Below are 27,346 nucleotides of genomic sequence, written 5' to 3' on the forward strand. Positions count from 1 at the left end.
CAAATTCCATCTTGTAAGCACTGGGTGTGTTGGAAGTGACACAGTCACATATAGGTATCTGCTCTGATTGGTGATGGACTCCCTGTATTGAAGTTTATGACCTGGAAAATGTTTGAATGCTTTTTTAAAAAAGGAAACCAAGCTATCTACATTAGGAAAACCTATGTGCCAGATGTCACTTGCTAAAGAAAGGATGCGTGCATTGCAGGTGACAAGAATTGCATTGGGCGTCATTCCATGGAGCACATCAGAGAAAGCTTTGCACATATACATTGCATTATCAGACAGAAATGCTGAGATTTTATTAAATTCTGAGCTGTAGTTTATGACAGCCTTCACTACAGCTTGTGCCACAATAGAAAAATTGACAGATACAGGTGAACCGACTCTATCTGAAAAACAGGTAGGTCACAGTCTGTCCAGCTCCCAGGTACAAATAAAATGTGCACAACATAGTTATCTTGGGCATCTGTTGCTTCGTCTGCTATAATCAAATATAATCATATTCTGCCAATGCAGATTTTATAGACTGAACATGCGAAGCAATTACTCCTGGTAGGTAATCCTAGCACAGCTTGTTTGCAGATAGGAAACTGCCAGCATTTAGATGCGTTTGTTCAAGTAGTCCCTTAATTTAGGGCTATCAGTTTTCTCCAGAGAAATGTTGGCAGCCATGAATGCCTCCACTAGTGTGAATGTAGCCTTTCTTCCTGTCAAATTGATTTTGGTAGTTCTTTTAAAGATTGAGGACATAGTTGCTTGTTTCTTCCTCTGACCTTCAGACTATGCAGCACCCTTTTGCTTTATATGCAATTTGGACTAAAAGCTGATCAGTGCTGTTTTTCCTTGACACAGCCAGAATCATGTTGCACGATCAACAAAACAAAACCACCATCTGCATGCAAGGTTCCTACATGATCCTGGGGTGAAATGTGTTTAGTTTTCTTGGATATCTTTTCACTCATCATCTTCAGACTGCAGCATTACTACAGCATTACACCTGGCTTATTAAAAAATGAATCTGAAACCCTTTTGCTTTCCTGACTGGTGCCTTCACTGGCTCTATGCTGCTATCTCGTTCTCTCACTAGCTCTTTCTCATACCATGTTCTCTATGGCTGCAGAGGTTCCCTCACTTTCTTTGGATTCTGGTAAGCTTGTATTTTTTCAGGTGATTCTGACCAAAATCATGGGAAACACCATTTTTCAAGGTAATCACAGAAATTGCTATTTTTTGTGGTTTCTGCACAAATCACAAAATCATTATTTAAGTAGGTCCCTAGCCATAGCACATTAGGGTGTCTTGGCATCCTTGGCCATTTGGGAGCCATGCAGTATCAGTACTGTTATGTGCAAACATCTGTACACGATTCACAAATAAGGGGTTTCAAATAAGAATCTATAGTATCAAAAACATTTAGACCTCTTGTCTTTCTGAATTCTTTGCAGCAGAAGAATAGTTCTATTATTTTTTCCATAGTCAAAAGCTAAGAGCTAATATTTTTTGAGGTGTGTCTTGCATTTAAGAAGGTTAAGAACCACTGCCCTGAAAGGACTCAGGCCTACTTTCTGGGTATATGGGCATTTAGAGTCACCCAGAAGTGACACTGTGTATATAGGCAATATATTGAAGAAGAAAATGAAATTACTTACCAGTAACAGGAGCTATTCAAGATTTATTATCCACATACAAATTCAAAACCCACACTCTTCCTTGTAGTAGAAGGTGGTAATATAGGACTTGGCAGCTGAGAGAAAACTGAGGAGCAGGAAATGTGCACTTTATCCCCTATGTGGAGATGCATAATGAGTGGTGAGAATTAATTGAGAATGTACTGGATAGGCACTACTAAGGCAAAAAGTCTCCAGTCAAAGTTTAGGGGCTTGAGACATGTCCACATATGCATTCTCACTTCTGGGTATTACATGGTGAAGAACTCCACTTACTGGTAAGTATTTTAGTTTAACTAAACAAAATGAGTCATACAGTATCAATTGCTGTTCCATAAGGTGAGCCCTTATACCAGCTGTCATACCAAGTCACCCCCAAAGAGGGCTTCAACATCTTGAACATATTGCCTGAGTTCCATCTCTAAGCTGAAAGAAGTTGGCTTCATTCTTAAGATTCATATCCACTATTGTGATGAATTTGTATAGTAGTATTAAGGAGCTTTCATAGATTCTTTTCCTGAAGTTGAGAGGGAAATAGAGCTGAATTTTACATCTCATCTCAACAGTATGACCCATGTTCTGGAGCATCTTTAGTATTCATAAAGGTCTCAGTTAGGTTTTGATAACAAAGAAGCTTCCCAATGTTACTCCTTTGTGTTGAATTGCTTGTTAATCAAGATCTTGACTATATCTCAAGCTTCAGTACCTGAAAACTGTACCTCCCAGTAACAAGGCATTGGTTTCTCTGGTGCCAGATGTCAGCTCCTTCTATTATCAATCCTGTAGGCTTTTATGCTGGTATATCCTTACATACACGTACTTACAATTACACTTTTACATCTACAGAAATGGAGAGATTTGAGGCTGTAGTGAGCCCAAATAGGTAAGAGTTTTTTCCAGAAAGTTCTGAGGTCACATAGCATGAGCTTCGTCTACACTATGGAATAAATTATTTCTTCCTTTTCTGAGGGTAAAGATACTGTATGTCTGATCTGTGAAAACAATTATAATCTGAAGTTTTTAATTTGTCAGAAATTCCAGCAACAAGACCAGAAACAATTTACTGAGTACTGACGAAACAAATCAGTCGTATGAAAGAATCTGAATTCTATATAATCAGTTACATATTCACAATTGCTATAATCAATCATTTATTATGACACAATATGTATTAAAAAGGATAGGGTGTATGTATAACCTTCTGTGTTAAATTTAAGAAGCATGTTTTAATTAAAGTAACAATTCCTGAAATTACTGCATTAGGATTTCTAATTTACCTATCTTTTTTTTTTAAAGGCACGTTCTATTTCCAGTTCCCCTGTGATGGTAGCTCAACCTGTTTATCAACAACCTACATATCATTACCAGGTAACAATTTTGAATGGATAAATTTATTTTATTACTTAAGGATTCTTTCCAACGTTGTATACATCTTTCAGTACTTTCTCAAAACTAAGTTTTTAAAACCACTAGCTGAACAAGACTGTTAAAAGTTTACCAGGGTAACACCTAAAATAATTGTAAAAGGCGTGGTGGGTAATCCCTTCACTAGGATAAACTCTGATATTTTCTTTATGGTGCTGCTTGCCAGTTGGCCTTATTGAGAAAAAAATAAAACTAAGCACAAATCAAATAAGGATAGAACTCAGTAACTTTTACAAATCAGTCATGCAGATTTTCACTGAAGTTAAAGATATTTGCACAAGAAGTGACAGTACTAATTACTTTTTCTAAGCATGGGAGAAAAGTTCTCGGGAGTTTTTTCCTGGGTTTTGTTTTACGGATCACTTGTGACCTGGCTAAAATACGTTAAAAAGTAGGATTGAGATGAAATTTTAAAAATTCTTTAAAAAATAACAATAATGCATTATTTTTTTCTCTGGTTTACCGAAATAGTGTATTTTTATAAATGCATAAGATGACTTGGAAGCCCACGTATCATTTTCAGAAGTGGCTAACTAGGGGTGCACCAACAAAGATTTTTTTTGGCCGATACCAATGGATGATTCTTAACCAGCCATATCGGCAGATACTGATCTGATAGCTGATATGCAGCCCCGCAGCCTGGAGAGCAGCATCAGGCTGGTAAGTCTGTGGGGGAGGGAAGGCACATGGGGTGGGGCAGATTGAGGCACCCAAGGTGAGGGAGGGAGAGAGGCTGGGGCAGGGGCAGGTGCCGCCCAGCCGGGGCAGGGCAGGGTGTGGGATAGAGCTACAGGCGACTCATCTGGGAGGTGGGGGAACAGAGACTGGCTATTGGCCACTGCTTGCACCCCCGGGAAAGGCACAGGGGACATATGCCCCCCAGATTTGTGCTTGGGGCAAAGGCAGGCTGCCCGCTGCAGGCTCAGAGTCAAGGGCTATGCCAGCCTCTTCCTGGCAGGATGGCGGCTGGGCTGGGGCAGGCAGGAGCAGGGTGGATGGCAGCAGTGCTGGGGCAGGGGGACTTCAGGAGGAGCTATGGGGAATTTTTGGGGTGGTCATAGCCAACCCCATAACCCCCCTCCCAGCACTGCCCACCACACCCCCACCCACCCGGCCCAGTGTCCCCATTGGGAAAAGGCCGGCAAAGTTCCTGGCTCTGAGTCTGAGCAAGCAGCCTGCCTTCAGCCCATGCACATATCTGGGGGGCATGTGCCCCCATACCTCCCCTGGGGGTACATGCAGTGTCAGGGAGCCACAACCCCTCCCTGCTCCGTGCCCCCTGGATGGGCCGTCCGTGAATGTCCTGCTTTCTGCCCCATCCCAGCTGGGCAGCATCTGTCCCTGCCCCAGGCCCACTCCCTCCCTCACTGTGAGGGCCTCGATTCGCCCCTCCCTCCCACAAACACCCCTTCCCCCCACAAACTTACCTGCTGGACACTAGTTTCCAAGCTGCCAGGCTGCAGCAACATTTTTTGGTGAAATTATTGGCTATACCAGCCAAAAAAGGCCGATTGCCAATAATGTCAATTTTCCTTTTCTCGGTGCCAATCCAATATAGACCGACTATATTGGTGCATCTCTATGGCTAACCTATAAGCCCATCGAAAGGCAGTAGAACACATGGTCCAGATCTTCATAGTCATTTAGGCACCAAAGTCCCATAAAGTGCTTTTGTGCATCTGGAGCTAAGTTCAGATTTACTATGTTTTCTTGCGTACAACATTTCCTGGAATATAATACACACCTTTTTTTCCCCACCCCCATTCATTTTGCTTTTCAAAAACATCTTTCTCTGTAGTAAATAACTGAGTGGCGGCAGCCTGGGAGGCCTGTTCATTGTTCTGCTCCCTGTGGATGACTACAGAATTTACTTTTAGTTTTATCCAGTAAGTGGCAGAACCTGCTCTTACCATATTTCTCACATATAGTGTTCACACCAGTTTCCAGCAGCTGGTTTTTTGGGGGAAAGGTGTGTGTTGTATGCACAAATGTTATTAGATACTTTTCTAGTTTTCTATTTGTGCCCTTAGCAGTTCCTAATGTTATACAACTCTTTAATTTGAAAACAGTGTATTTGAAAGGTTTTTGAGCTTCAGTGTGGAAGTGTTTGAATTATGGAAGCAATATACTATCTTGTTTTTATAAATGTAGGCCCCGGCGCAGTGTCTTCCTGGGCAGTGGCAGTGGAGTGTTCCTCAGGTAAATCTAGTTTAAAATTGTAGCATTCGGTCATCATTTGTGACTGTTAATTTGAACACACTATATGCTTTTCCAGTTTTTTATATCACTTGTACATATTTCAAAAGGTAAAATGAAATTTTCCAGGGCTGTTTGTAAGCAACCAGCCTAGTTAATATGTTGCATCTCACAAGTGTCCCAGTAGTATTCCCTGATATCAAGGAAAACATACAACATAAATTTTTAAAATATCAGATCTAATTATGGGGGTTCATCAATGAGGTGTTTTGAATTATTAAGGAAAGCATCAAGACAAACACTTTGTCACTTTGCCTATGGACCTAGTATCTTGGAACAGAAAGAAAGCTGTGAAATTTCTGGGGGTTGGCAGTAGCACCCTGCGGTCTGGTTGCCTAGATCCTTGAGCTAATGCCTCAGCTCTTCCAGACTCACTAGTCTACTTACTAGACTTCCTCCAGCGTCTTTCACATCAGCAGGGCCATCCCTGGCGGGGGCGTGAATTGGGGTGACCACCCTGTGCTTTGGGGGGCTCCACTGAGCGGAGCTGCCACAGCGACTCCGCACTACCACCAGCTTCACATCCGGCCATTTGCAACCCCCGTCCCTGCCACCAGCTTCCTTGTGTCATGGAGCAGGACCCCACTCAGGCTGATTTGTCTCGGGCCCTGCACCCTGCTTGGGTCATCTCTGCACATCAATATGGTACAGCATGGCATGACTTCACTCTTAATATGCCCTAAAGCAGGGATGTCAGAGATACGGCCTGTGGGCCAGATCCAGTGCTGGCCCTTGGTCTCAAGTTGATCCGCATGCCTCATGGCACACATCAGACTAGCTCCATGCACAGTGCCCAGGACATGTGACACACACAGTGCCCATCCCAGCTGGTCCAGGCTACATGTCACGTGGTGGCCACTCCATGACATGCTGCATGTGGCACCCACAGAGATCAGTCCAGGACCCTCCCCACCCCACATGATAGATCTGGCACTTGCCAGTGCCTGCTCTAGCCAGTTCAGAACTGCACCACATGCAGTGCCCACTCTGATGGTCTGGGATGCAAACTGTATGCAGTGCCCACTCCAGCTAATTTGGAGCACATGCACCGTGCAGTATCTACCCTGGCCAGTCTAGGGCAGGCATCACATGCAACATAGTTCCCCAACTAGCTGGAATGGGTGCCATGAGGCATGGTTCTGGATTACATGCTGCATTCAGTGCAATCCTGGACTGGTTGGAGCAGGCACCATGTGTGACACAGTCTTGGACCAGCCTGAGTGAGCACTGAATCCGGTATGTGGAGGCAAGGTCTGTGGGCCTGATCTGGCCCGTAAGTCCAGCCCTGTGACACTTCAGGCCCATGGGGCCAGATGAGTTTGACACCCCTGCCCTAGAGAGTTCTAAATCAATGGAAAGCACACATGCTGCTAAACACCATTCACATCCACAGCTTCACTATCTCTTTGAACTCTGGATTTTCCAAGATCTTAAGGAGAGACATCTCTCTAGTTCTTTCATTTCTGTTGCTAAAATGGCTTCATTTGCTTAGGAAGCATGTTTGCTTTTTCTGTTCCTGCTCTTCTGTTGGGGATTTTTATCCAAGCCCTGTTAGCTTGTGGGTATAGTGGCTGGAAGCCCCCTACACCAGCAGTAAGGTGCAGTTGGAGCTAATGCACGAACCCACAATCACGCTTTCTGCCATACATCTGTGGCTTGGCGAGAGACGATTGTACATACACACGTGGTTTGGCAAAAGACAATGGATCATATGTTAGATATGGGGTTGCCAGTGTTTTGGGCAGAGTGCCAAAAATGCCTCCACCCTTAACTTGTAAGATGGTGTGCCAGCGGCAGTCAGCTGGGGAGATGTGAGGGACCTGATCCTTGTTGTGGCAGTGCAGCCCTGGTCCCTTCTCTGAGGTGTGTGCACCAAGCAAAATGCCTTCACTTGCCATGCTCTGACACATTGCCTACCCCTACATTAGATCCCATTGCACCTTTATCTGCATGTGTAGAGGGGGGCTTATAGTCAAAGAGAGGACTTGTATACCGTGAATGTCACATCCAGACTTTCAGAGCTCACCAATAATATTACAGTAATGTCATAAAATCAGAAGGGGCAAATAAAGTCCTGTTCTCCCAAGGAACTTTTCTCTATGGAATAGTGGAGAAGTTTTTCAATGAAAGCTGTTCATATCAAAGGTTCATTGAACACAGTAACCAATTTGCCAAGCAGAAAACAAATACACCAATGCAAGTGGAATCTGAACAATGCCACTTTTTATCTGACCACACATATTTGAGATTCCCTCTTAAGGACTGTCTTACAGGACAGAAACTCCCTTTTCAAGGTGGAACTATTTCATGCAAAGACAAGCTGGCAATACTGGAACAGCTGACCATGTTACTATACGCTCTTCAGGGAGCATGAGAATTCTGGAATAGGACTTAATTTTGCAATGCTTTTGCTCTTCTAAGCAATATTGAAAACTGCCTGAATTGAGTTCATTTTGAGAAGTGTAAGATGTGCTTAAAGAATTGATTTTCTACTATAAACAGTTTATGGTTTTGTTACTTCATAAATCACTAAATATAAAAATCTCTTTCAGGCCTTATCTTTTGTTGGGATCAAGTAGCCTGGACTTTTGAACTGTGTACTATAACATAGACCTTAGCATAGGCACAGAGGTTTGTGCTAGTTGTTCATGCAGGCTAAGGGACTTAATCTGCAAGTTTTTATGGCCTGGACCAATTCTAACTTCTTACACAGTTGTACAAACTTTTTTGTTTTTAAGGATTTATAAGCATGAATGTTTAGTTTAGCTCTATAAGTTTACCTACTGCCTTGTACACTAAGCAACATGGTTAATTTCAATATATACAGGTTAGTACTCATTTTACATCAGAACGTTAGAATTAATATATTTATTACATTATATTACATGTTGTGAATGGGTCTATAAATTTGTTGTTGAGATATGAAACCAGATAGGAAACGAAGCCTTAACTCTTTATCAACACCTTCATAATACCATAAAACATTAACAGTGTGAGAACCTAAATGAACATAAACACCTAGATATTATAAATGAATGTTTTTTAATGTTTTGAAAATTATTTTATCTTTTGAATAAATGCCACAACTGTATTTCAGGATTTCATGTTTCTGTTGTAGGAAGTCATGATATATTACAAATATACAAAGCCTTCTCTTCTGCCTTCACATATATCCACAGGATAAATTAAGAACTCCATTTGTTTTTGCAGTTAAAAAAAAACTCAAAACTTTCAATTTACTTTTATAATGTATTTATAATGTTATTTTAAATGTGTATTCTGTTTATGGATTTAGAGTCTTAACTTTTTATATTTTATTTACATTTTTTAAAAGCACAGTAGTTCACTTTTATTATATTTAGAAGACTTATAAACCATATCTGGGATTAACATGATACAGCAGTCTCAAATTTACCCCAGACCAGATATAAACCATGGAGCTTTTTCAGGCTGGATCTGCAGGGCCAGCAGCAGAGGCAGCGCAAGCAGTGGGGGCCAGAGACTGTGGGCCAAACAGCTGCAGGGTAATCAGGGTTATGTCAGCACAGCCTTTGCTGTCCTTTCACTGCTGAAGGCCATGGTCAATAGAGTGTGTAGCCTGGGATTTGGCAGCAGGCCCTGCCGCTTGCTAGCTGCATCGCCAAATTTCCTGGCCCACAAGGAGATCCATGGGCCAGAGTCAGCTGCTCTGTGACCCAGATCTGGTCTCTCTACAAGCTGTTTGACACCCCTGTTTAAGTTAAAAATTTACACTTACATCTGAAAATTATTTACTCAATAGCCTTGCTGTAGCATGTAAGATAAGTAAAACTGAGTAATTAAAGGAAAAACTATTTCCCCTTTTTCATTTGTTGATTACATGCTTTTGACAGTACTTTTAGTAAAATTAATCTAATTATTTCCCATGTATAGTCAGTCCATCAGTTGCTTCCTTTTTTGTTAATGCACATCTTTCATATAGCAGAAAAGAAGCACAATAAATAAAATATGACTGTGACAAGGAAAAATGGGAAGGGCACTCAGAAGCAAGTTTAATCTCTGAAAACTTGAAACGTTTAGGTGCCCAAATGTTAGTTTTCATTGTTTCTTTAAACCTTTTAATTTGTTGCTTTTTGCCTATGGCGTACAGAGTTCAGTAACCTAAATTAAACCTTGTCAATAAATCTAATGTGTAAATCATGGAATTTTATTAAATAACTTGTTTTATTTCAGTCTCCTGCCTCATCGGCCTCATTCTTTTATCTGCATCCATCTGAAGTTATTTATCAGCCAGTAGAAATTTCACAGGATGGTGGATGCATGCCTCCTTCTCTATCTCTAATGGAAGCTACTGTTCCTGAGGTATGTTTATTAAACATTTGCCTACAATTTATGTACAGTAGAAAATGAAACTTTTTCAGGTGACCTAGTTTAAACTCAATTTAAGCAAAAACAGTTCAATGTAACTGTGCCAGTTGTACTGCATAAATATAAGAATCCTTGAGCTTTTCCCGCCACATCCACATTTGTGTTATTTGAGCCATTTCAAACAAGTGTCATGAGTGCTCATCCACAGTTTCTGGCACAGCTTATAAATAGAAGTATTGAATTCCAAAATATTTTGAAAAGTTATCACCAGGGATCTGGGTTTTCCATTTGCCGTGGAAAACCGCAGATGTTCTCCTTTGAAGGAGAAAAACAAGAAATGGTGGGTTTCCCCTTGCAGGCTAGCAGAGTTCCAGCCTTCAAGGGGCTGCTTGGAGCTTGAGGGGGCAGGGTACCACATGCATGTGTGCATGTGCTCATGCACTTGACAGTCAGGCAGGGTAGCACAGAGCAGTTCCTTCCAGGTAAGTCTGTGGGGGTGGAGGAATGGGGGGGCCACAGGCAATGTCGGGGGAGCACAGGTAACACGTTGGGAGGAGCAGGGAGGAGTACCCCCTCCCCAGATCTCTGTGCCCACAGCAGGGTGAAGGACTACAGCCTGGCCAGACCAGCTCTGGGCAGGAGCCACCTCCACAACCCAGTGGACTGGACCCAGTGTGGGAGGGAGCACTGTGCCACCATGGCTGCCAAGGTGAGGATCCTGTTGCCCTCCTGGCAGCAGCAGGGAGAACATCTCCATGCCGCCTCACCTCACCTCACCCTGACAGCCGTGATGGCATGGCACTCCCTCCTGCTCCAAGTTCTGCTCCCTAGGCCACAGAGGCAACTCTTGCCTGGAACTGGTCCAGCCAGGCTGCACCTGTGCCCCATTGGGCACAGAAATCTGCAGGGATGGTGGGGGGAGGGGGAAGCACATACCCTCCCTGCATCACCTGTGCCCACACCGACCCCCTTCTCGCACACTGCGGGGCTTGGGTCTGGGGGCAAGGGACAGTAGGTCAGGAGTGAAAGACACCAGCAGAGCCAGAAGGCTGTAGGTTGGGAATGAGGGGCACTGACAGAGCTAGGGATTGTGGGTCATGAGCAAGGGGCATCAGCAGAGCTTTGGGGACTGTGGCTTGGGAATGAGGGGCAACAGTATATCAGGGCTGCTTAGTGCCACAAAGCAGTGGCAGAAACAGCTGCAGCTAGGGGTGGCTGGTGCCTCCTGAGTCTGGGGGAGCACAATTTGTGGGTGGGCCCAGGGGTGGGCCAAAAACCCAATATCCACTCCTATACTTCTGTACTGTGGCTTAGTGCTGTGCTGCCCCCCTGCCCTCCACAACACACACACCCTGCTGGTCTGTACGGCAAAAAAAACTGCCCCATCCTAAGCAGTGCCAAGATGGGGGCCAATCTCAGGGGGGCATGTGGCCCCCCTATGAGTCACCTGTGGCTGCACCTGGACCCATATCCTTTTGAGTGAAGGGAGCAGGGGAGATCTGGTTTTCTATGATAAAAACAAAATCAAATGCCAAAATATATAGGTTATTTAGAATTTATTTGATTATAATGATTGAAGAAAAAGTCTACTAGAAAATTTATGACAGCAATTTGTTCTCTACTTTTCAATATTCAATTAAAAATAATAATTACCTACAACAATTTTTTTACTAAAATGTAGCTAAGGAAAAGTATACATTTTATCATGATAAAATACTAGAGAAAAATGTGGTTCAGTGTTGATTAAAAAGCATCCCCTATTAAATCAAATATGTTCTGGATGGGAAAAAAAGTAATAAATATCTGGAGTTGTTTGAGTTATCTTAGTCCACAGTTCTAAGGAATTTGAATTTACAAAAACATACAAATACAGAATTTGCTTTATAATATTTCTTAAAATAATTTGAAACCTTTGTTTTTATACTAGCCCTATTCTGATCATGGAATTCAAGCAACATATCATCAAGTTTATGCCCAAAGTGCCATAGCCATGCCAACAGCTGTGATGCAGCCTGAGCCTGTAAAAGTAAGCTCTGTGGTTTTGTCATTTCTTTACTGTTAGCCTTTTATTATGTTAGGCAGTAATTAATGTGCGAGTTTGATGCCGAATTGTATAAGGACTGAATTAAGCACAGGCTCAGTCCTGGATGTTCAATTTAAAACTTTTATTGTTTCACAAAGCCATAAACTAAGGGGGTCTGTTGGTTCACGAGGTTCCCAAATCGAGCCCTTGCTTTCTAACCCGAAGGCTAGGTGCAGCTGCCCAATTCAGTAGTCTCAGAACTGGTCAACAGCTCATTTAAAAGGAGTCCCTTAATTTTTTAGGCAAAGATACAAAACTGTCTACACTCTGACAGTGAGGCATCTAACATAACTTTACTATTACTTATATATGATAACACATATACATATGTATTTCTAATTCTTACTTCTATTGGTTATTTAGTTAACTTATCTATATTATAATACCAGGTGATACGCTTTGTATTATAATTTTTACGCTGCTTATGTTAATTATTAATGACCTTTATGTTTCTTATGTTAATTCTCAATAACCTTTATTGTTTTATGTTAATTCTTATGTTTTGCTGTTTTAGCAGGTTTAAAAGGTCACGGCTTACATACTATGAGGTTGTTTTTCGTCATTGCGGTTTAGCCATGCAGTTTCCTGTTTTAACAATATAAGCTGCTTGCTTGCAGTTTTTATCATTGTCCAAGGGTCAGAAGGTCAGCATTTTCATCTAAGGGTCAGAAGGTGATTACCAGAATGTCAATCGCTGACTCCTCAACCTCCTTGAAGCACTCTGGGAGTTTTAGTGCATTGTTCTTAATGCTAGGCCTTGCTTAGCATAAGCACTATCTCACAATTAATGAGTACAAAAATGTTGCCAAAAATTAAGTTATTTCTTTGAATCAATCTTTAACACAGGAGGTGTTGGGGCGCCCATCCTGTAGCTCCTCTGTTCAGATGATCTGTCAAATACTATTAGAAATTAAGGTATCAAATAAAGAAGAGCTGAAATTAAATTTATAAAGGCTAACATAGTACATAGACTGGATAGAAGATTTTTGAAGAAAAACAAGAATATAGTGGTATTATGAACTGCCAATAAAAATATCCAGCATTTCAGTAACATTAGCTACTATATCAGAAGACAGAGGGGTAGAATTATTTTACCTTCTGTGCACCTAAATGGCGGTTTTCCAGCTGTATAAGTGGCATTTTTGGTGCTTGTAATTTTCAGTTTTTACCCTTAATACTCATGAAGTGTGGATGCATAAGCATATGTGTATATACCATGCATACTCAGTAGGCTACACACTGGCTGAGCAGGTTCTTTACCAGAGTGGGCAAAATATGGCCTGTGGGTCAGATTTGGCCCACCAAGGACTTTTGGCCCACGGCAAGTCCCTAGGCGCCACACAGCCCGGGCACCGCTGGGTAGCCCGGGCCATGATGCATGTGGCCAGTCACACCACTCCTGGGCACCCAGCAGGGCTGGACAGTGCTGTAGCCAGATTTGCTTCCAGGCAGCCTCCACAGCAGCAGCTCCTTCTGGCTGCATTGCTACTCTCTGCCACTGCTGCCATACCCAGCCCCAGCTCTGCTGCCTGGGCACCCTGGCCTGTCTGCCCTCCACCCACTGCCGGAGTGCCAGATGGAGTAGGCAGGTGGGGTCTCCATGGAGACTGGCCCAGGACCCATGCAGGCATGGCGCATGGCCAGTTGGATGGGATGAGTCAGTGGGTGGTTAGGAAGCAGTGCCCAGGAGCTGGATGGGGATGGGATCGGGATCAGGATTGGGATCACAGAGCAGTAACAGCATGGGGGTGGGGCCTGGGGCAGAGCCACGATCTGCTACCTGCATGTCCCTGGGATGGGCGCTGGTTCGACAGGCAGGGGTGAGACGTGGATTGTAGCTCTGTCATGGCCCCACACTGCCATCGCCCAGCGATCCCAATCCCAGCCCCACCCGCCTGTCCCGCTCCTGGATGCCAGTCCCTGCCCACCTGTGGTCCCATTCCATGCGCCCAGCTGAGTGTGGGGCAGAGCCATTTAGGGAGTTTTGGTGAGCTGCTGGAGGGATGGAAGGTACTGACCCAACCTTTGATGGCTCACCAAAACTCCCTAAGTGGCCCTCCAACCCAAATAATTGCTCACCCCTGCTCTATAGACACACACCCTGTGTATGTATGTAATTCACAAAGATGTTGCCAATCCAAAAACATGACTAGGGAGTGTTAGAGCTCATTCATTGCCCAAGAGCAGCTCACACAGCCTAAAGGATTCAAGAAGCCCTACTATTCCACCTGTGGAAAAGGGGAAGGAAATCTGTACCCTTGCTTAATCTCTGAAGTAAAGAGAGTGGTATAGGGTAAGCTGTCCAATGCACAGAAGGCCCTTTTTTGATTTCTAGACAGAGAAGAGGAACACGCTTCAAAGATTTTTACTAAAATAAAAAGCTTTCACCCTGAATGTATGCCTGGGAGTAAAAGACAGACACAAACCCAGCAGAACTCTGTCTAAGTTGCAAAGTCAAGAGGTGGTATTGACCGCAGATACAAGGTCATAGATCAAAGATAGAGTTCAGAGAAACCTGGTCCCTGCCTGTCTCACTCCCTTTTTCCCCCAGCTTTCACCTACCCCATATGGAGGTCTTGTGGAAGAAGGAATAACATAATTGAAACCAAGTATTCAGTAATAAATTTTAAAGAATTATACATGGTATGGATAATGAGTTACAGTTTTTCATATAGTTTTAGAAGCAAGTTAGATGGCATATAAATCTTTATGCTGTTAAGCATCAACTGCTAATGCTCTAGGGTTGGGAAGTAATTTGTCTTGTAGGCAGATTGTGTGTCAGTTATCCACTTGGAAGTTTCTTTCATCGTTTTCTGAAGTATCTGGGACAGTAAAGGATTTAGGTACCTAATACGGGTTATGGGTCAACTGAAGCACCTAAGAACAGAACTGAAATCCAGAAGACCCCTCTCATATACTGCCTAATCCTGGAGGCCCCTGAACACAGTAGACAACTGCCTGTTTGACTTGAAAGTTCCCTAGGTTATTTAAAGTTCAGCTTCTATACATTCCTAGAACTGCTGCAGTCTGAACAGCTTGGTATGTGTCTGTCAGCTAAGCCTGATCAGGATCCAGACCATAAGTGGAGGATTGCTAAGTCTTCTAAGGGACCCAATTTGCTAGACATTCCCCAAAGGAGGCCTAACATACTAAAAGGACCAGGACCTTCACAAAATGCAATTATGGTCACTTTCTTTCAAAATGTAGCAGCATAAATGGTGGTAATGCCCACCTTTTATATAATATGTAGTAATTAAAGCACTCAGTCAGCAAATTGGACTCAGAGTCAACCTCAGGATATTCAAACCCACAGCTTCTACCTCCTAGGACAGTGCCCTGACAAATAGGCTGTTGGCTAGGCTAGGTGAAGATGCCCTCTTGAAGCTGTGCTGCTTTGCAGCAAGGAATTCAAGATTCATAGGGTTACAGAGGAAGAGCAGGAGAGGGTAACTGTCACTTGGTTAGTGTACTTACCTGAAAAGTCCTGGCATGAGTTCTGTGTTTAGGTTCTGCTGTGAGAAAAGTTCCTGTATTTTATTCAGTGACTTTTACTTCAAGATATTTTCTGTTATTGTTCTGTATTTGTTTCTTCATTGTTCTTGATTTCTTTTAAAGAGAAAATATCCTGGGGAAAAAATCTCTGTGTAACCTATACACACAATATATATTCAGCAGAGGGGGCTAGAGTATTAAATGTTGTGTTGAAATAAAATTGGGAGAGCTAGAATAAAAGAAGGCAATAGATGCTTAGTGTGAATCATACAATCAGTTGGTGTAAGAGTGATTTTTGTAGCCGTGATGGTCCAGAAATTATGCGAGATTTCTTACAGTGATAGCTTGTATTGGACCAACTATGTAGCTGGTCCAATAAAAGATACCACCCTAAGAAATCCTTGCCTCTCTCATGTAATCAAGAAATATCTGTTCCATCTCTACCTCACCTTTATTTTTTTATACTTTCATACATGTAATTCAGATGGGTAAAGTAAACTTAGATGTTTATATTTATTAGGTTCTGCAAAATCATCACTGCCCTAAAACCATTAAGTAACATGATGATGATAATCTGTTTCACCTCCTACTTTCTACTAGCATGCAGAACTAAAGATACTGATTTCTGTGATTTTCATAACATAGGAAATAAGCATATTTTTACTTTATCCAATGAATGCAAATCATTCTAAAATTACATTCATTTGTTTCTTTAAAAAAATTGTTAGTATTTATAATAAAGTTCAGCTGTTAGGTTAATTTCTAGATGAGATAGATGCCATCAGGTGTAATCGCATATCCCTATTTAGAGTAACAGATGTCTGTGTCCTCAAACAGTTGTTGTGGGAGGATTTTTCCCTTCTTACACTGATGGTAAGAGAGAATTTTAGTATGGCTAATATGCAATTCTCAATTTTTCATCTTGTAAGCAGTAAGTTATTTTTAATTCAGTTTTTCCCTGCTTTTATAGGAATATTTTCTACGCTACATGTAATTTTTCTCTAGTTTTGTTATGTGGATTTTTGTTTGACCGTTTTGGGGAAAGGGGGCAAAGATTTTTTTGGGTGGGGGTTGCGTAGAAGATGCCATTTTGGCAGTGAATATGAGCAATTCCTTTTTTTCTTAGAGTAGCCTGTACTGACTGTGAGGGCAGAGCTATGCAAATATAACTTTCTTAATCCTTCATTTTGAGTCATTTTCTCTCTGCTTCCTCATTACTTTTGTTATTTTTTCCTTAACACTTTCCATTTTTCACATCTTTTGTGCTAATTAGGATCCCAGGATTGAACCTGTTCAATCACTTAGTCAGTTCAGCTCACTGTTGGTTTCAGAAGTTTCTAGTATTCCTAATAAGCTACATAAATCTCTAGTTCATTTAGTTTATAAAATTGAGCTTGTATTGACAACTTTGATCTGATTTTATTTTTTGACCCAGCAGGTCTGGAAGGTTTTTCTTTATTTACCTTACCCACCCATAATACTCAGATTTTGAGCGAGAGTATGTTATGAGTTTACCATCCAGTGCATTTTATAAACTTATACTATATGTGTGTTCTTATGTTGCATCAGTCATTATGGAACATAGATATATGATATAGGAGTTAAAAAGAACAAAATTGGATGTGATGGATGGTAAAATGGAGAAAATTCTAAGCCAAAACCTTTGAAAATAGATTGTTTCTTGCCTCTTGTAGAACTACAGTAGGAACATATAGGAAGAGCTCTGCAGCTGAAAGTCTGTGGCATAGAATGAAAGGTAATGCAGAACTAACTAGCACCCAAGTAATTCAGGGTTTTATAAATAACTGAGGTCTTAAAAGTGGATTGAGAGTCCGTTTTGAGAATTAGGCTCATGTTTTGTCTGCTTTGCTGGCAGTGTAGGCCAGGGGCGAGCAATGATTTGGGGAGGGCCACTTAAGGAGTTTTGGTGAACTGTCACAGGCCAGATCAGCAGCACTCCCCACCCACCCAACTGCTCAAAAAAACTTCTTAAGTGGCTCTGCCCCATGCTTAGTTGGGCAGATAGCATGGAGCAGGGATCAGGATCACTGGGCAGTAACAGTGTGAGGAAGGGCCTGGGGCAGAGCTGCCTTCTGCTGCCCACATGCCCCTGACTGTGGAGCCAATACCCATTGCAGGGACCTACAGACAACAGTTCTGCCCTGGGCCCTAGCCCTATGTTGTTCCCACCCCCATATCACAATCCCAACGCCACCTGCCTGTCCTGCTCCTGGAGACCACTCCCTGTCTGCTCATGACCCCATCCTATCCGCCCAGGCATGTGCCCTGTCTGCGCAGGTCCTGGGCCAGTCTCCAGAGACCTTACCTGTTGGCTCTGTCCAGTGTTTCTGGCTGTAGGTGCAGTTTGGATGGGCTGGGGGCCTGGCAAGGGACTGGGTCTGGTGCAGGGACTACCTGAAAATGAGTCCAGCCATTACACTGCTCCAGCCCCAGCCCTAGCCCCACCGTGTGCCTGGGGCTGATGGGACCAGCCACACATGCCATGGCCCGGGCTGTCCCCCATGCCTGAGCTGGGCAGGGCTAAGAAGTGACCCCCCACAGGCTGGATTGAATCCTTTTGTGAACCAGATATAGCTCATAGCGTGTATTTTATCTACCCCTGGTGTAGGCAGTGTTCTGCACCATAGGACTTTCTTGTAACTTTCAACAACATTGAGCATATTACAGTTACATATTGTAGAGGAGGCAAAGGAATGGTAACTATTGAACTCTTTATGAGAGAATAAATGCTGCAATTTGAGTAAAAAATGACAAAATATTCCCTTTTGTGTTGTCCTTGATGTATGAGTATGTAGATATAATGATGTACATTGAAACTGTAAGTGAATTATAAGGGTAACCTTAATTTTGGTATTTCTCAACTTTTGAGAGTTGACTTTGCAACTTCAATAGAATAGTTTTAATGTAATTGTTATAAGTAATTCTGTAATGATCCTAACACTCCACTCCTCCAAAGAAAAAGAAGTTTCATTGTGGATAACTTATTTGACCCCTCCCACATCTAAGTATTTATTATAAAGAACATTAAATGCAAGTGATCTTGTGTCTTAAAGTGCTTGAAGAAGATGAGTATGCAAGAGTAGTTCTGTTTTTCAGATACTATAGCCTGGCAATATAGGTTTGACATTCATTCTCAAAGTTAATATTGTTTGAGGGATGAGACTTATGTCTGCGCTCCTGAAAATCAAGCTGTATTTCAGACTATTAGAAGTGATCTTGTATGTCATCTCAGATCTCCAGTTGTCTTATCTGTAAAATGGAGAATAATACTTGAGGGTTCTAAAGTAGAGATCTGGGGTCTCATTCAGTAGTAACAGTTGTGAAGTATACAAAATTGTTAACACTTTTCACTCCATGAGGGGAAAGCAGAATTCATCATTTTTTTGGCTCTAAGCCCAAAGCATTAGGCCAAAAGGTATTTCATTGATAGGTTGAAAGAACATCTGTCTTCCTTTTCTTCTGAATATTTAGCACCGAATAGTTATGTGATATATATTGTATGTCTGGGAGGGAAACAAAAACTAATCAGAAGGGATAGGCAAAGATGTGCCAAGGTGGAAGAAGATTGCACAAAATAAGAAGAGATGCAACACTTGAACTAAAAGTGGTTATAGACCCTCAAGGCATGTGAGATCAGAGAGAAAGATACTGTATGTCTGTGATTAAGGATGTTTTGCGAGTCCTAGAAGCATGAACCATGAGGTTGCAATGTTCAAAAAACAATGCAATATTTCTTAAACAGTTTTTCAAAGGTCTAGGGTAGTTTTCTGAAATGTGCAGGATGTTCCTGTTAGAAGGTTGTTTTTTTCCTTGAGGTTGTAGGTATTACTCCCTCTACTTTCCAGTTAGCTGCAGAGAAATAATAATTCAATGTCAGTTGCTGAGAGAAGTATGAGTTTTTAGATTTTTCAGTTAATATGTCTAGAATTCTACATCCTTACCAAAGACTAATTGAATTTTACTGGGTTTGTTATAGTTTCTAGGGTCGGAAGGGACCTGAGTAGATCATCTAGTCCAACCCCCTGCCATGGCAGGAAAGATTACTGGGGTCAAACGACCCCAGCAAGGTGTTCATCTAACCTCCTCTTAAAGACCCCCAGGGTAGGAGCCAGCACCACTTCTCTTGGAAGTTGGTTCCAGATCCTAGCCGCCCAGACCGTGAAGTAGTGCCTCCTGATATCTAGCCTTAGTCTTCCTGTAATCCTGTTCTTGAAGTCTGTGCTGTGGAATAGAACATTCAACTGTTTTTCATGGATTCTTGTTCTCTAAAATATATTTAGGAAAAAACAGTGGACATAGCGATAGAAAATTTACTGTTGTCTTTGGGGGCTCTGTTGTAGCTTTCAAACCACATGGTAATGATTCAGGTGTATCTACTCGCTGAGCAGAGCTTGAAAAGAGGGTTTCTCTGAGGAGGTCACACATATTGTTTGACACTGCATCTCCAGCGCAGAGAACATTTGCACTCATTGTGATCCCAGGACAGGCAGACCACCTTGCATGCTGGGCACTGTGGGTGCTTAATTATTCTCCCATACTGTCTACAAACAGAGCTCAGATATGGCATCTTGCCTCTCTTGTGAAGAAGCCCCAAAAGAGTAAAGACAACTTCTCCAAACCCTTCTAGAAAAGGGAGGAAAGGTTCCAACAGTGAAAAAGGCCTTGGGAAGTTTCTGCACCATAGACAGCATTGATACCAAAACTCTGATTCATACTGAATCTGGCATGAATACTCCCCAGTACCAAAATACGTCTTTTGATGATCCAGTTTATCCATTTTCCTGATACTAGTGCTGGCCTCAGTGTGAATAGCATCATCAGAAGCTGCAATATATATGGTTCTACCATTCCCAGGGAATATTTGTCTCCATCAGTGGGCTACTCCTCTGCTTCCAACAAGAATCTCTCTTGAGGGACAGACATTCTAATCTAGAGAGTATTCCAGAGCAATAGTGCTCAATCTTTTGGTCCTGCAAGCTGGATAACTGGCATGGGGTGTTGTGTCCCTATGATGCTATATTGGGTCTTATACCAGGCAAAGAGACTAAGGCATGGTTGTTCTAACTAAAAACAAGTTTATCAAATCATAACATACAATTCTAATTAAAATTGAAGTAGAAGTAGTAGTTTAAAAATTGAGGTTTGTAGCTAATCAAAACAGATACTCACCACCCTGTAATGTTACAAACACAGCTTCATTGGTTGATTAGGCCATGAAGTGTTTGTTGTCTGGGGCTCCTGGTTCCCATGTCTTATGTCAAGCCAGGATCTTGGATCAGTGACAGTATCTCCAGGCTTTCTTCAGGAGTGTTCCAAAAGGTACATTCACTTCTCTTTTTATAGACCATATAGCTTGCATTTTTAATACATAAAATTAACTTAGCCTTCCTTCTGATGCATATTAATAATCTTGCTTCTGTTTGCCAAAAATGGCTACCTTTAACTGGAATTTTCTGTTCTGAGGTAATCTTTTTGTTCTTAGCTGGGGGTAGGGTTTGCTCTGACTGTTCCTCTTTTGCCCAAGTTATGTCTATTCAATTTAGTTAGCCAAGTTCCTTATTTGTTTTAAATCAGGGCCATTATTTTTCCATCTGTTCCTTTCACTGGGTGCAGGTCTTGACCACAGTTCAAGCTAAGCATGCATCTTGAGTTAAGCACAAAGGTCAAACCCAAGCCTGAAGGCCTCTGGGTCCCAACAGGAGCCAGTCCACAGGCTAGATTGGGCCCCGTGTGTCAGGATTAGGCCCTGTGCCACTCTATGCCAACCAACTCAGCCCTGTACTATCTTGATTGCCCCCCACCCCAACTCTGTACTGCCTCAATTGGCCTCACTTGGCCATGCACTGCCCCCGTTGGCTGTGTGTAGTAAATCCAGTGTGTAGATCCATGCTCTGGCCTGTGGAGATCCCCTTAGGTCCAGAAATCAGACAGCAGGGGAATGGCAGTTAGTTGCCACTGCTTCTGCACCACCACATTTTCAAACCTATAGAGAATCCACACATCAGATAATGTGGCTTCACAAGTTGGATCTGGCCCAGAGGCCAGGGTTGAGTGCCCCTGTTCCAAAGGCATCTTATATCATAGTCCAGTGGAGGATTGGCAGTAGGTGAATCACCCACAGTCTGACCAGTGGCAATACACTCTGCCACCATAGTAATACCCATTCTTCAAAGCTACCTTTTCACAAGAGCTGGAACAAGTGTCTTTAGGGTTGTTGGCTGTGGCTGCATTCGTCTTAAGGACACAGGCAGACGAGTTTCTTTGGGTAGATGTGATATCTTTTATTAGACCAGCTAAATAGTTGGAAAAACTGTTTTTTGCAAGCTTTCCGGCACAGACACCCTTCTTTAGGCATAGTGAGAGTCTGTCTGTTACATGTCTTCACAAAGATGAGAAGGACTTGATTATTGATCCCATGGTTGTCATGGGAGACTTCAACTACCCAAACATCTTGTGGGAAGAGCACTCAGCTAAATCTGAGTGGTTGCAAAGCTTCCTCTTATATGTGGATGACCTCTATCTGACATAAGTCTACGGGCCAATGAGAGGTAAAGCGCTGCTCGACCTGGTACTGGCAACTGGGGACGACCTAATCAGTGACCTAACGATTGTTGGGAAGCTGAGTGACAGCGACCAAGAGCTGATCACCTTCACCATCCACCGTAAAGCTGGCGAGTCAGTCAGCAATATGAAAGTCCTTGACTTCAGGAAAACTGATTTTGACAAGCTCAGGAGGCTTGTCAGTGAGACCCCAAGGGACCACAACCCCAAGGGGAGGGGAGTTCAGGAAGAGTGGCTCCTCAAGGGAACGATCCTCCACGCACAAGCTAATGGTATTCCGTCTTGGAGTAAAGGCAGCAAAAGGGCACAGCAGCCCCCTTGGCTCTCCAGGGAACTAGCAGACCTCCTGCGGCTGAAAAAAAAGAACTACAAAGGATGGAGGACAGGATCCACCTCCAAGGAGGAATATTCCGCACTGGTCTGACCTGCAGAGAGAGAACCAGGAAAGCCAAGGCTGACTCCAACCAGCTACAAGTATCAAGGATAATAACATTTTTTAGATATGTGGGGAGCTGGAGGAAAATCAAGGGCAACATTGGATCCCTGATAAACCACCTTGGGAAGGAAAACCTGCAGCATCCTTATAGGCTCGGCAGTGCTATGCTGACTAGCACTATGCAAGAAAGAGACTTGGGGGTCATCATTGACCACAAGATGAACATGAGCCTGCAATGCGATGCTGCGGCTAGTAAAGTGACCAAAATGCTGGCTTGCATCCATAGATGCTTCTCAAGCAAATCCCAGGACGTCATTCTCCCATTTTACTCAGCGTTGATGAGGCCGCAGCTGGAGTACTGCATCCAGTTTTGGGCTCCACAATTCAAAAAGGATGTGGAGAAGCTTGAGAGAGTTCAGAGAAGAGCCACGCGCGTGATCAGGGGTCAGGAAAACAGACTTATGTGGACAGGCTGAGAGCTATGGGACTCTTCAGCCTGGAAAGGTGCAGGCTCAGGGGCGATCTGATAGCCACCTATAAGTTTATTAGGGGATCACCAGTATCTGGGGGAACAATTGTTCACCAGAGTCCCCCAAGGGATGACATGGTCAAACAGTTATAAACTCCTTCAAGACCATTTCAGGCTGGACATAAGGAAGAATTTCTTTACTGTCTGAGTCCCCAAGGTCTGGAATAGCCTGCCATTGGAGGTGGTTTAAGCACATACTTTAAATGCCTTCAAGAGAAATTTGGATGTTTATCTTGATGGGATCCTATGACCCCAGCTGACTTCCTGACCCTGGGCAGGGGGCTGGACTCTGATCTTCCAAGGTCCCTTCCAGCCCTAATGTCTATGAAATCTATGAAATTGTCAGTATTGATAACCAGTCTCTTTACTGATACTCAAGGAGTCTCCTCCTAAAGAGGTGCAGAGTGCACAAGATTCTCCATTCTCATTGTACCCCATTACCCCAGTCATGAGAAGGGTTGGTCAAAATTTTCAAGCATTTCAGAAACTGTTGTTGAAGACATTGGATACTTCTAAAATTAAGACAGTGATGGGCCTAGAAAATATGCAAGCCTCTTTTAAATCTTTGTTTCTCCATGCCCACAAAAATTACCTTGACCTTGTGAAGAATTTATGATATACTCAAGCCTTGCTTTTTGCAAGCTTGAAGAGAGTGGAGAGGTACTATCAAGTCCCACTAGTGGCTTTGAGCATGTTCATACTTCATGCTGGTGTTGCTTTATCTTCTTGTGGTCCAAGAAAGAACAGAGGAACCAGAAGAGCAGGGTCCCCAACAACAGGGCCTCTTTGGCAGAATTGCCTACTCCAGTGGCCTCCTATGGCCTCATACTGTCCTCTGAGGTAGTTTCCTTATGTGGGATGGGACCACTCCCTGACTTTTTCAGCTTCTCGGAACACTGCAAGGAAGAACTGATCAATTCCATTATGGAATGGCAAGTGGTAGTCAGCACAGCTCTATAACCAATCAGTCCACGACTCAAAACATAGTCATAACCATAATGCTGCAGGAGCAACTGTTCTCCGGTATCATGACTTATTTACCATTACGATTGATGAGGTACTTTATTCCCTTAAGTATTTCCCTTAAGGAAGATTTGATATGTTCCTAGACCTTAGCAGACTGAACCAGTATGTATGCTACTGCTTGATGGTAATGCATGACTTAATCATTCCATCACTTCAAGACTAGTTTGTGTCTGTTTAGCAAGCCTATATTTGCACATCACCATAGCATCATAGAGTTGGAAGGGACCTTATGTGGTCATCTAGTCCAGCCCCCTGCTCAAGGCAGAATTATCGCTGACTGAAAAATCCCAGCCAAGTGTCTGTCTAAATTTCTCTTGAAAATTTCTAGGGATGGCGTTTCTACAACTTGTCTAGGTAGCCTGTTCCAGTGGTCACCACCATCATAGTTAGAAAGTTCTTCCTAATCTCCTATTTACATTTCCTTTGCTGAAGTTTGAGGCAGTTACACCTAGCCCTATTCCCTACAGCCACAGAGAAATCCATCAGTTATATAATCACCCTTCCACTAGTTGAAGACAGTTACGAAATCCTCTGTCAATCTTTTCTTCTCCAGATTAAATAACCCCAGTTCTTTCAGCCTTTCCACATAATTCTTTGAACCCTAGTTCTTTCAGCTTTTCCTTTCCATCCATTCCACTATCAGGAAATAACTAAAATTGACATTCAAACTATGGGACATATGCAACCTTTATTGGGTAACCCTTAAAACCTTGAACTTTCTGAAAACCAGCAGTGACTTGCGAGATTTCATATGTGGGTAATTCATTACCAATCAAGAGTAGTCATTGCTGACATCTGTCACTAAGTTAATACTTCACCAAAGATCTGATACAACTGTAGATCAGTTTGCCACCAGTTCCAAGGTCCCAGATTTCTTTTTCCAAAAGGGGAAGGTCCATATGAAGAGGGTCATCTTGATAGCTATCACCCATGAACGCCACATTACCCCAGTGGCAAGCGGCAAGTTCCCACAGGTGGCCACAGCAGTGTTGGTGGCCGGGGTGGGGGGAGTGGCGAGCACCATCTAGTGGTTACTGACCACCCACGGACACTGGCGGTGGCAATCATGAACTGCCCACAGACGCCACCGGCAGTATCGGCAGTGGGGGAGATTGGCAACCACCGGTAGCGTCTGTGGTGCTTTTTGCAGGTGGTGCACATGCACCTCTTACAGGTCACCAATGCTGTCACCTCACCAAGAAGGGTAATAGATGAGACAGACCAAGCTTTACATAGATATCCATAGAATTCCAGCTAAGCCAACAACTCTTCCTTCCTGTTTTTTCCCCCAATACATAGCTGATATGTGCTGCACATGTCTGCTCCTATGTATACCTGAACATCCCAAAGGGATGAATGATACTTTCTGAAGATGAAAGAGTAGTCTGCTTCATTCTTCATTAAACTGTCTAGTGATACTGTAGCAGGGCACCAGGGTGCCCTGCTACTAGAGAATGGTGTGTAGCAGGGCACTAAGGAGCCTGCTACTGATAATGGTAACATGGGCTTAGCTGCCATTCAATACGTCAGCACAGATGTGTGTTGCTAAAGCAACTGATTGTGTCAGCTGACCGCCAGGGGGCAGGGCCTGGCCTTTATAAACAGAGAAGGCTAAGGCCAGACCCAGTTCCCCTCTGCCAGCCTAAGGAGCAAGAGCTTTGCTAGAGTGGGCAGGGCAGTGTTGTGCACCAGCGTGCGGATACAGGGTGGAGAGGACCCTGACAGGGATTAGAGAAGGTTAGCCAGGTTGGCTTAAGGTTTACATTGTAGCCGAGGGGCTTTGATTTTCTGTTTCGGGTTGTTGTGATTATTACACCGGAGGACCGGGCGAGGCTGTAGGGGTAGAGGAGGCCTCAAGGGAGCTCCCCGGTAGAGGGGGAGTTTCTAGCACCACAGAGGGTGCCGCGTAGTGGGGTGTCCCGACCCCAGCCCAGCAGGGGCGATATCGGGACGGGCCCCAATTGGGAACCCCAATTGGGAAGAGCCCCAGTGGGGCATAGGCCCGAGAAGGCGGGTCTGGGGGACCAGATGAGGCTAAGGCCACCTGAGCCCCAACCTTGTGAAGTCCGAGTCGGGCATAGAAGGCCCCAGTGAGGGCAGGCTCGCGAGAGGCACAAGCCTAGTGGGGTGCAGGCCCAGGAAGGTGGGTCAGAGCTAGTGGGGTGTTCCGACCCCAGCCCAGCGGGGGCGATATCAGGACGGGCCCCAATTGGGAACCCCAATTGGGAAGAGCCCCATTGGGGCATAGGCCCGAGAAGGCGGGTCTGGGGGCCAAGTGAGGCTAAGGCCACCTGAGCCCCAACCTTGGGAAGCCCAAGTCGGGTATAGAAGGCCCGAGTGCAGGCGAGGAGCGCGACGAGCGCGAGCAAGGGCCCCGGTGGGGGCGGAGAGCGCGAGCAAGGGCCCCGGTGGGGGCGGAGAGCGCGAGCAAGGGCCCCGGTGGGGGCCGAGGAGCGCGAGCAAGGGCCCCGGTGGGGGCCGAGGAGCGCACGAGGCACAAGCAAAGGCCCCAGTGTGGGGGGAGAGCGCGAGTATCTTGGAGCAGGCTCCGGGAGAGGGCGTGTATATTGGACATCGGACAGGCCCCGGGAGAGGGCGCATATATTACATAGGGAAGAGCCCCAGTGGGGCACGGCCTGGGAGGGGAAAGCCCCGGCAGGGGGCGAGCCCAGTGGAAGGCCCTGGAGAGAAGGAACAAGTATATTGAGTAGGCCCGAGAAGGAGCGGGCTACTTAGAATGGAATCCTCGTATAGCAAGACCAGCCCCGTGCCAAGAAGGGCAGGAAGGCAGCCTCCCATTAACAATATAAGATCAAAGATGTGGCGGGCGAGATAGAGGGTGCATTCAAGGCCCAGGTTAGCACGGTAGGCAGGGGCACTAGAGGAGGTCATGGCACCCATAGGGACAGTCCTGCCACAGATACCCAAGCTGCTTTAGTGGTAGCTGTTCAGCATAAGACCTTTGTAGAAGATTATAGCTAGATACAGGATGTTAGCCTACAATATAAGTGAGATTAGATCTGCTTTATAAGTGAATGGGAGAAGGATCAGCAGAATCACACTTGCCCATTCTCATTTTCTGTTCTTTACACATCCATTACAGTATTTTACTCATTTATACTTAGGGGGACCGACCATACGTCCCAGTTTGGCCAGCACAATCCCAGATTTCGTAAACTGGTCCCGGCTGGCCAGTAAAAATTAAAACAAGCTGATCTACAGTTGTATCCTGGGTGCAGGGCGAGTAGGCAGTGTCTCATGAGCTGTGAAATAGGAAGTCCTAGAAAACAGCAAGGGAGCAGACAGAAGTACAGCTACCAGCTACAGCTGAAAACATGTTCCGCAAAGCGTTCTGAGTTACAGCGTTATCCAGACCAAACAGAAGTTCACTGCTGGTTCCAGTGGGGAGGGGAATATAGCTGCAGGCTGAAATCGTGCAGCCAGGTTCCCATAGCAATGGCCAGGGCTCTCTGCCAGTGCTAGCTGTTTTCAGAATGGGA

The 27,346-nt window shown here is 43.9% G+C and overlaps 1 protein-coding gene across 1 annotated transcript in view; it reads left to right on the plus strand.

Moving 5' to 3' along the window:
• The window catches only part of BOLL (boule RNA binding protein), a 97,259-nt gene that overhangs the window by 53,374 nt on the left and 16,539 nt on the right, over window positions 1–27,346 (plus strand). Inside the window, exons 8-11 of the mRNA XM_090045174.1 lie at window positions 2,967–3,038; window positions 5,247–5,294; window positions 9,564–9,692; window positions 11,626–11,724. Coding sequence (XP_089901300.1) covers window positions 2,967–3,038; window positions 5,247–5,294; window positions 9,564–9,692; window positions 11,626–11,724 — 348 coding nt within the window. The remainder of the gene's footprint in view (window positions 1–2,966; window positions 3,039–5,246; window positions 5,295–9,563; window positions 9,693–11,625; window positions 11,725–27,346) is intronic.

This window comes from Crocodylus siamensis, chromosome 4 (assembly GCF_052110815.1).
Source record: "Crocodylus siamensis isolate JL-2025a chromosome 4, ASM5211081v1, whole genome shotgun sequence".
NCBI lineage: Eukaryota > Metazoa > Chordata > Crocodylia > Crocodylidae > Crocodylus > Crocodylus siamensis.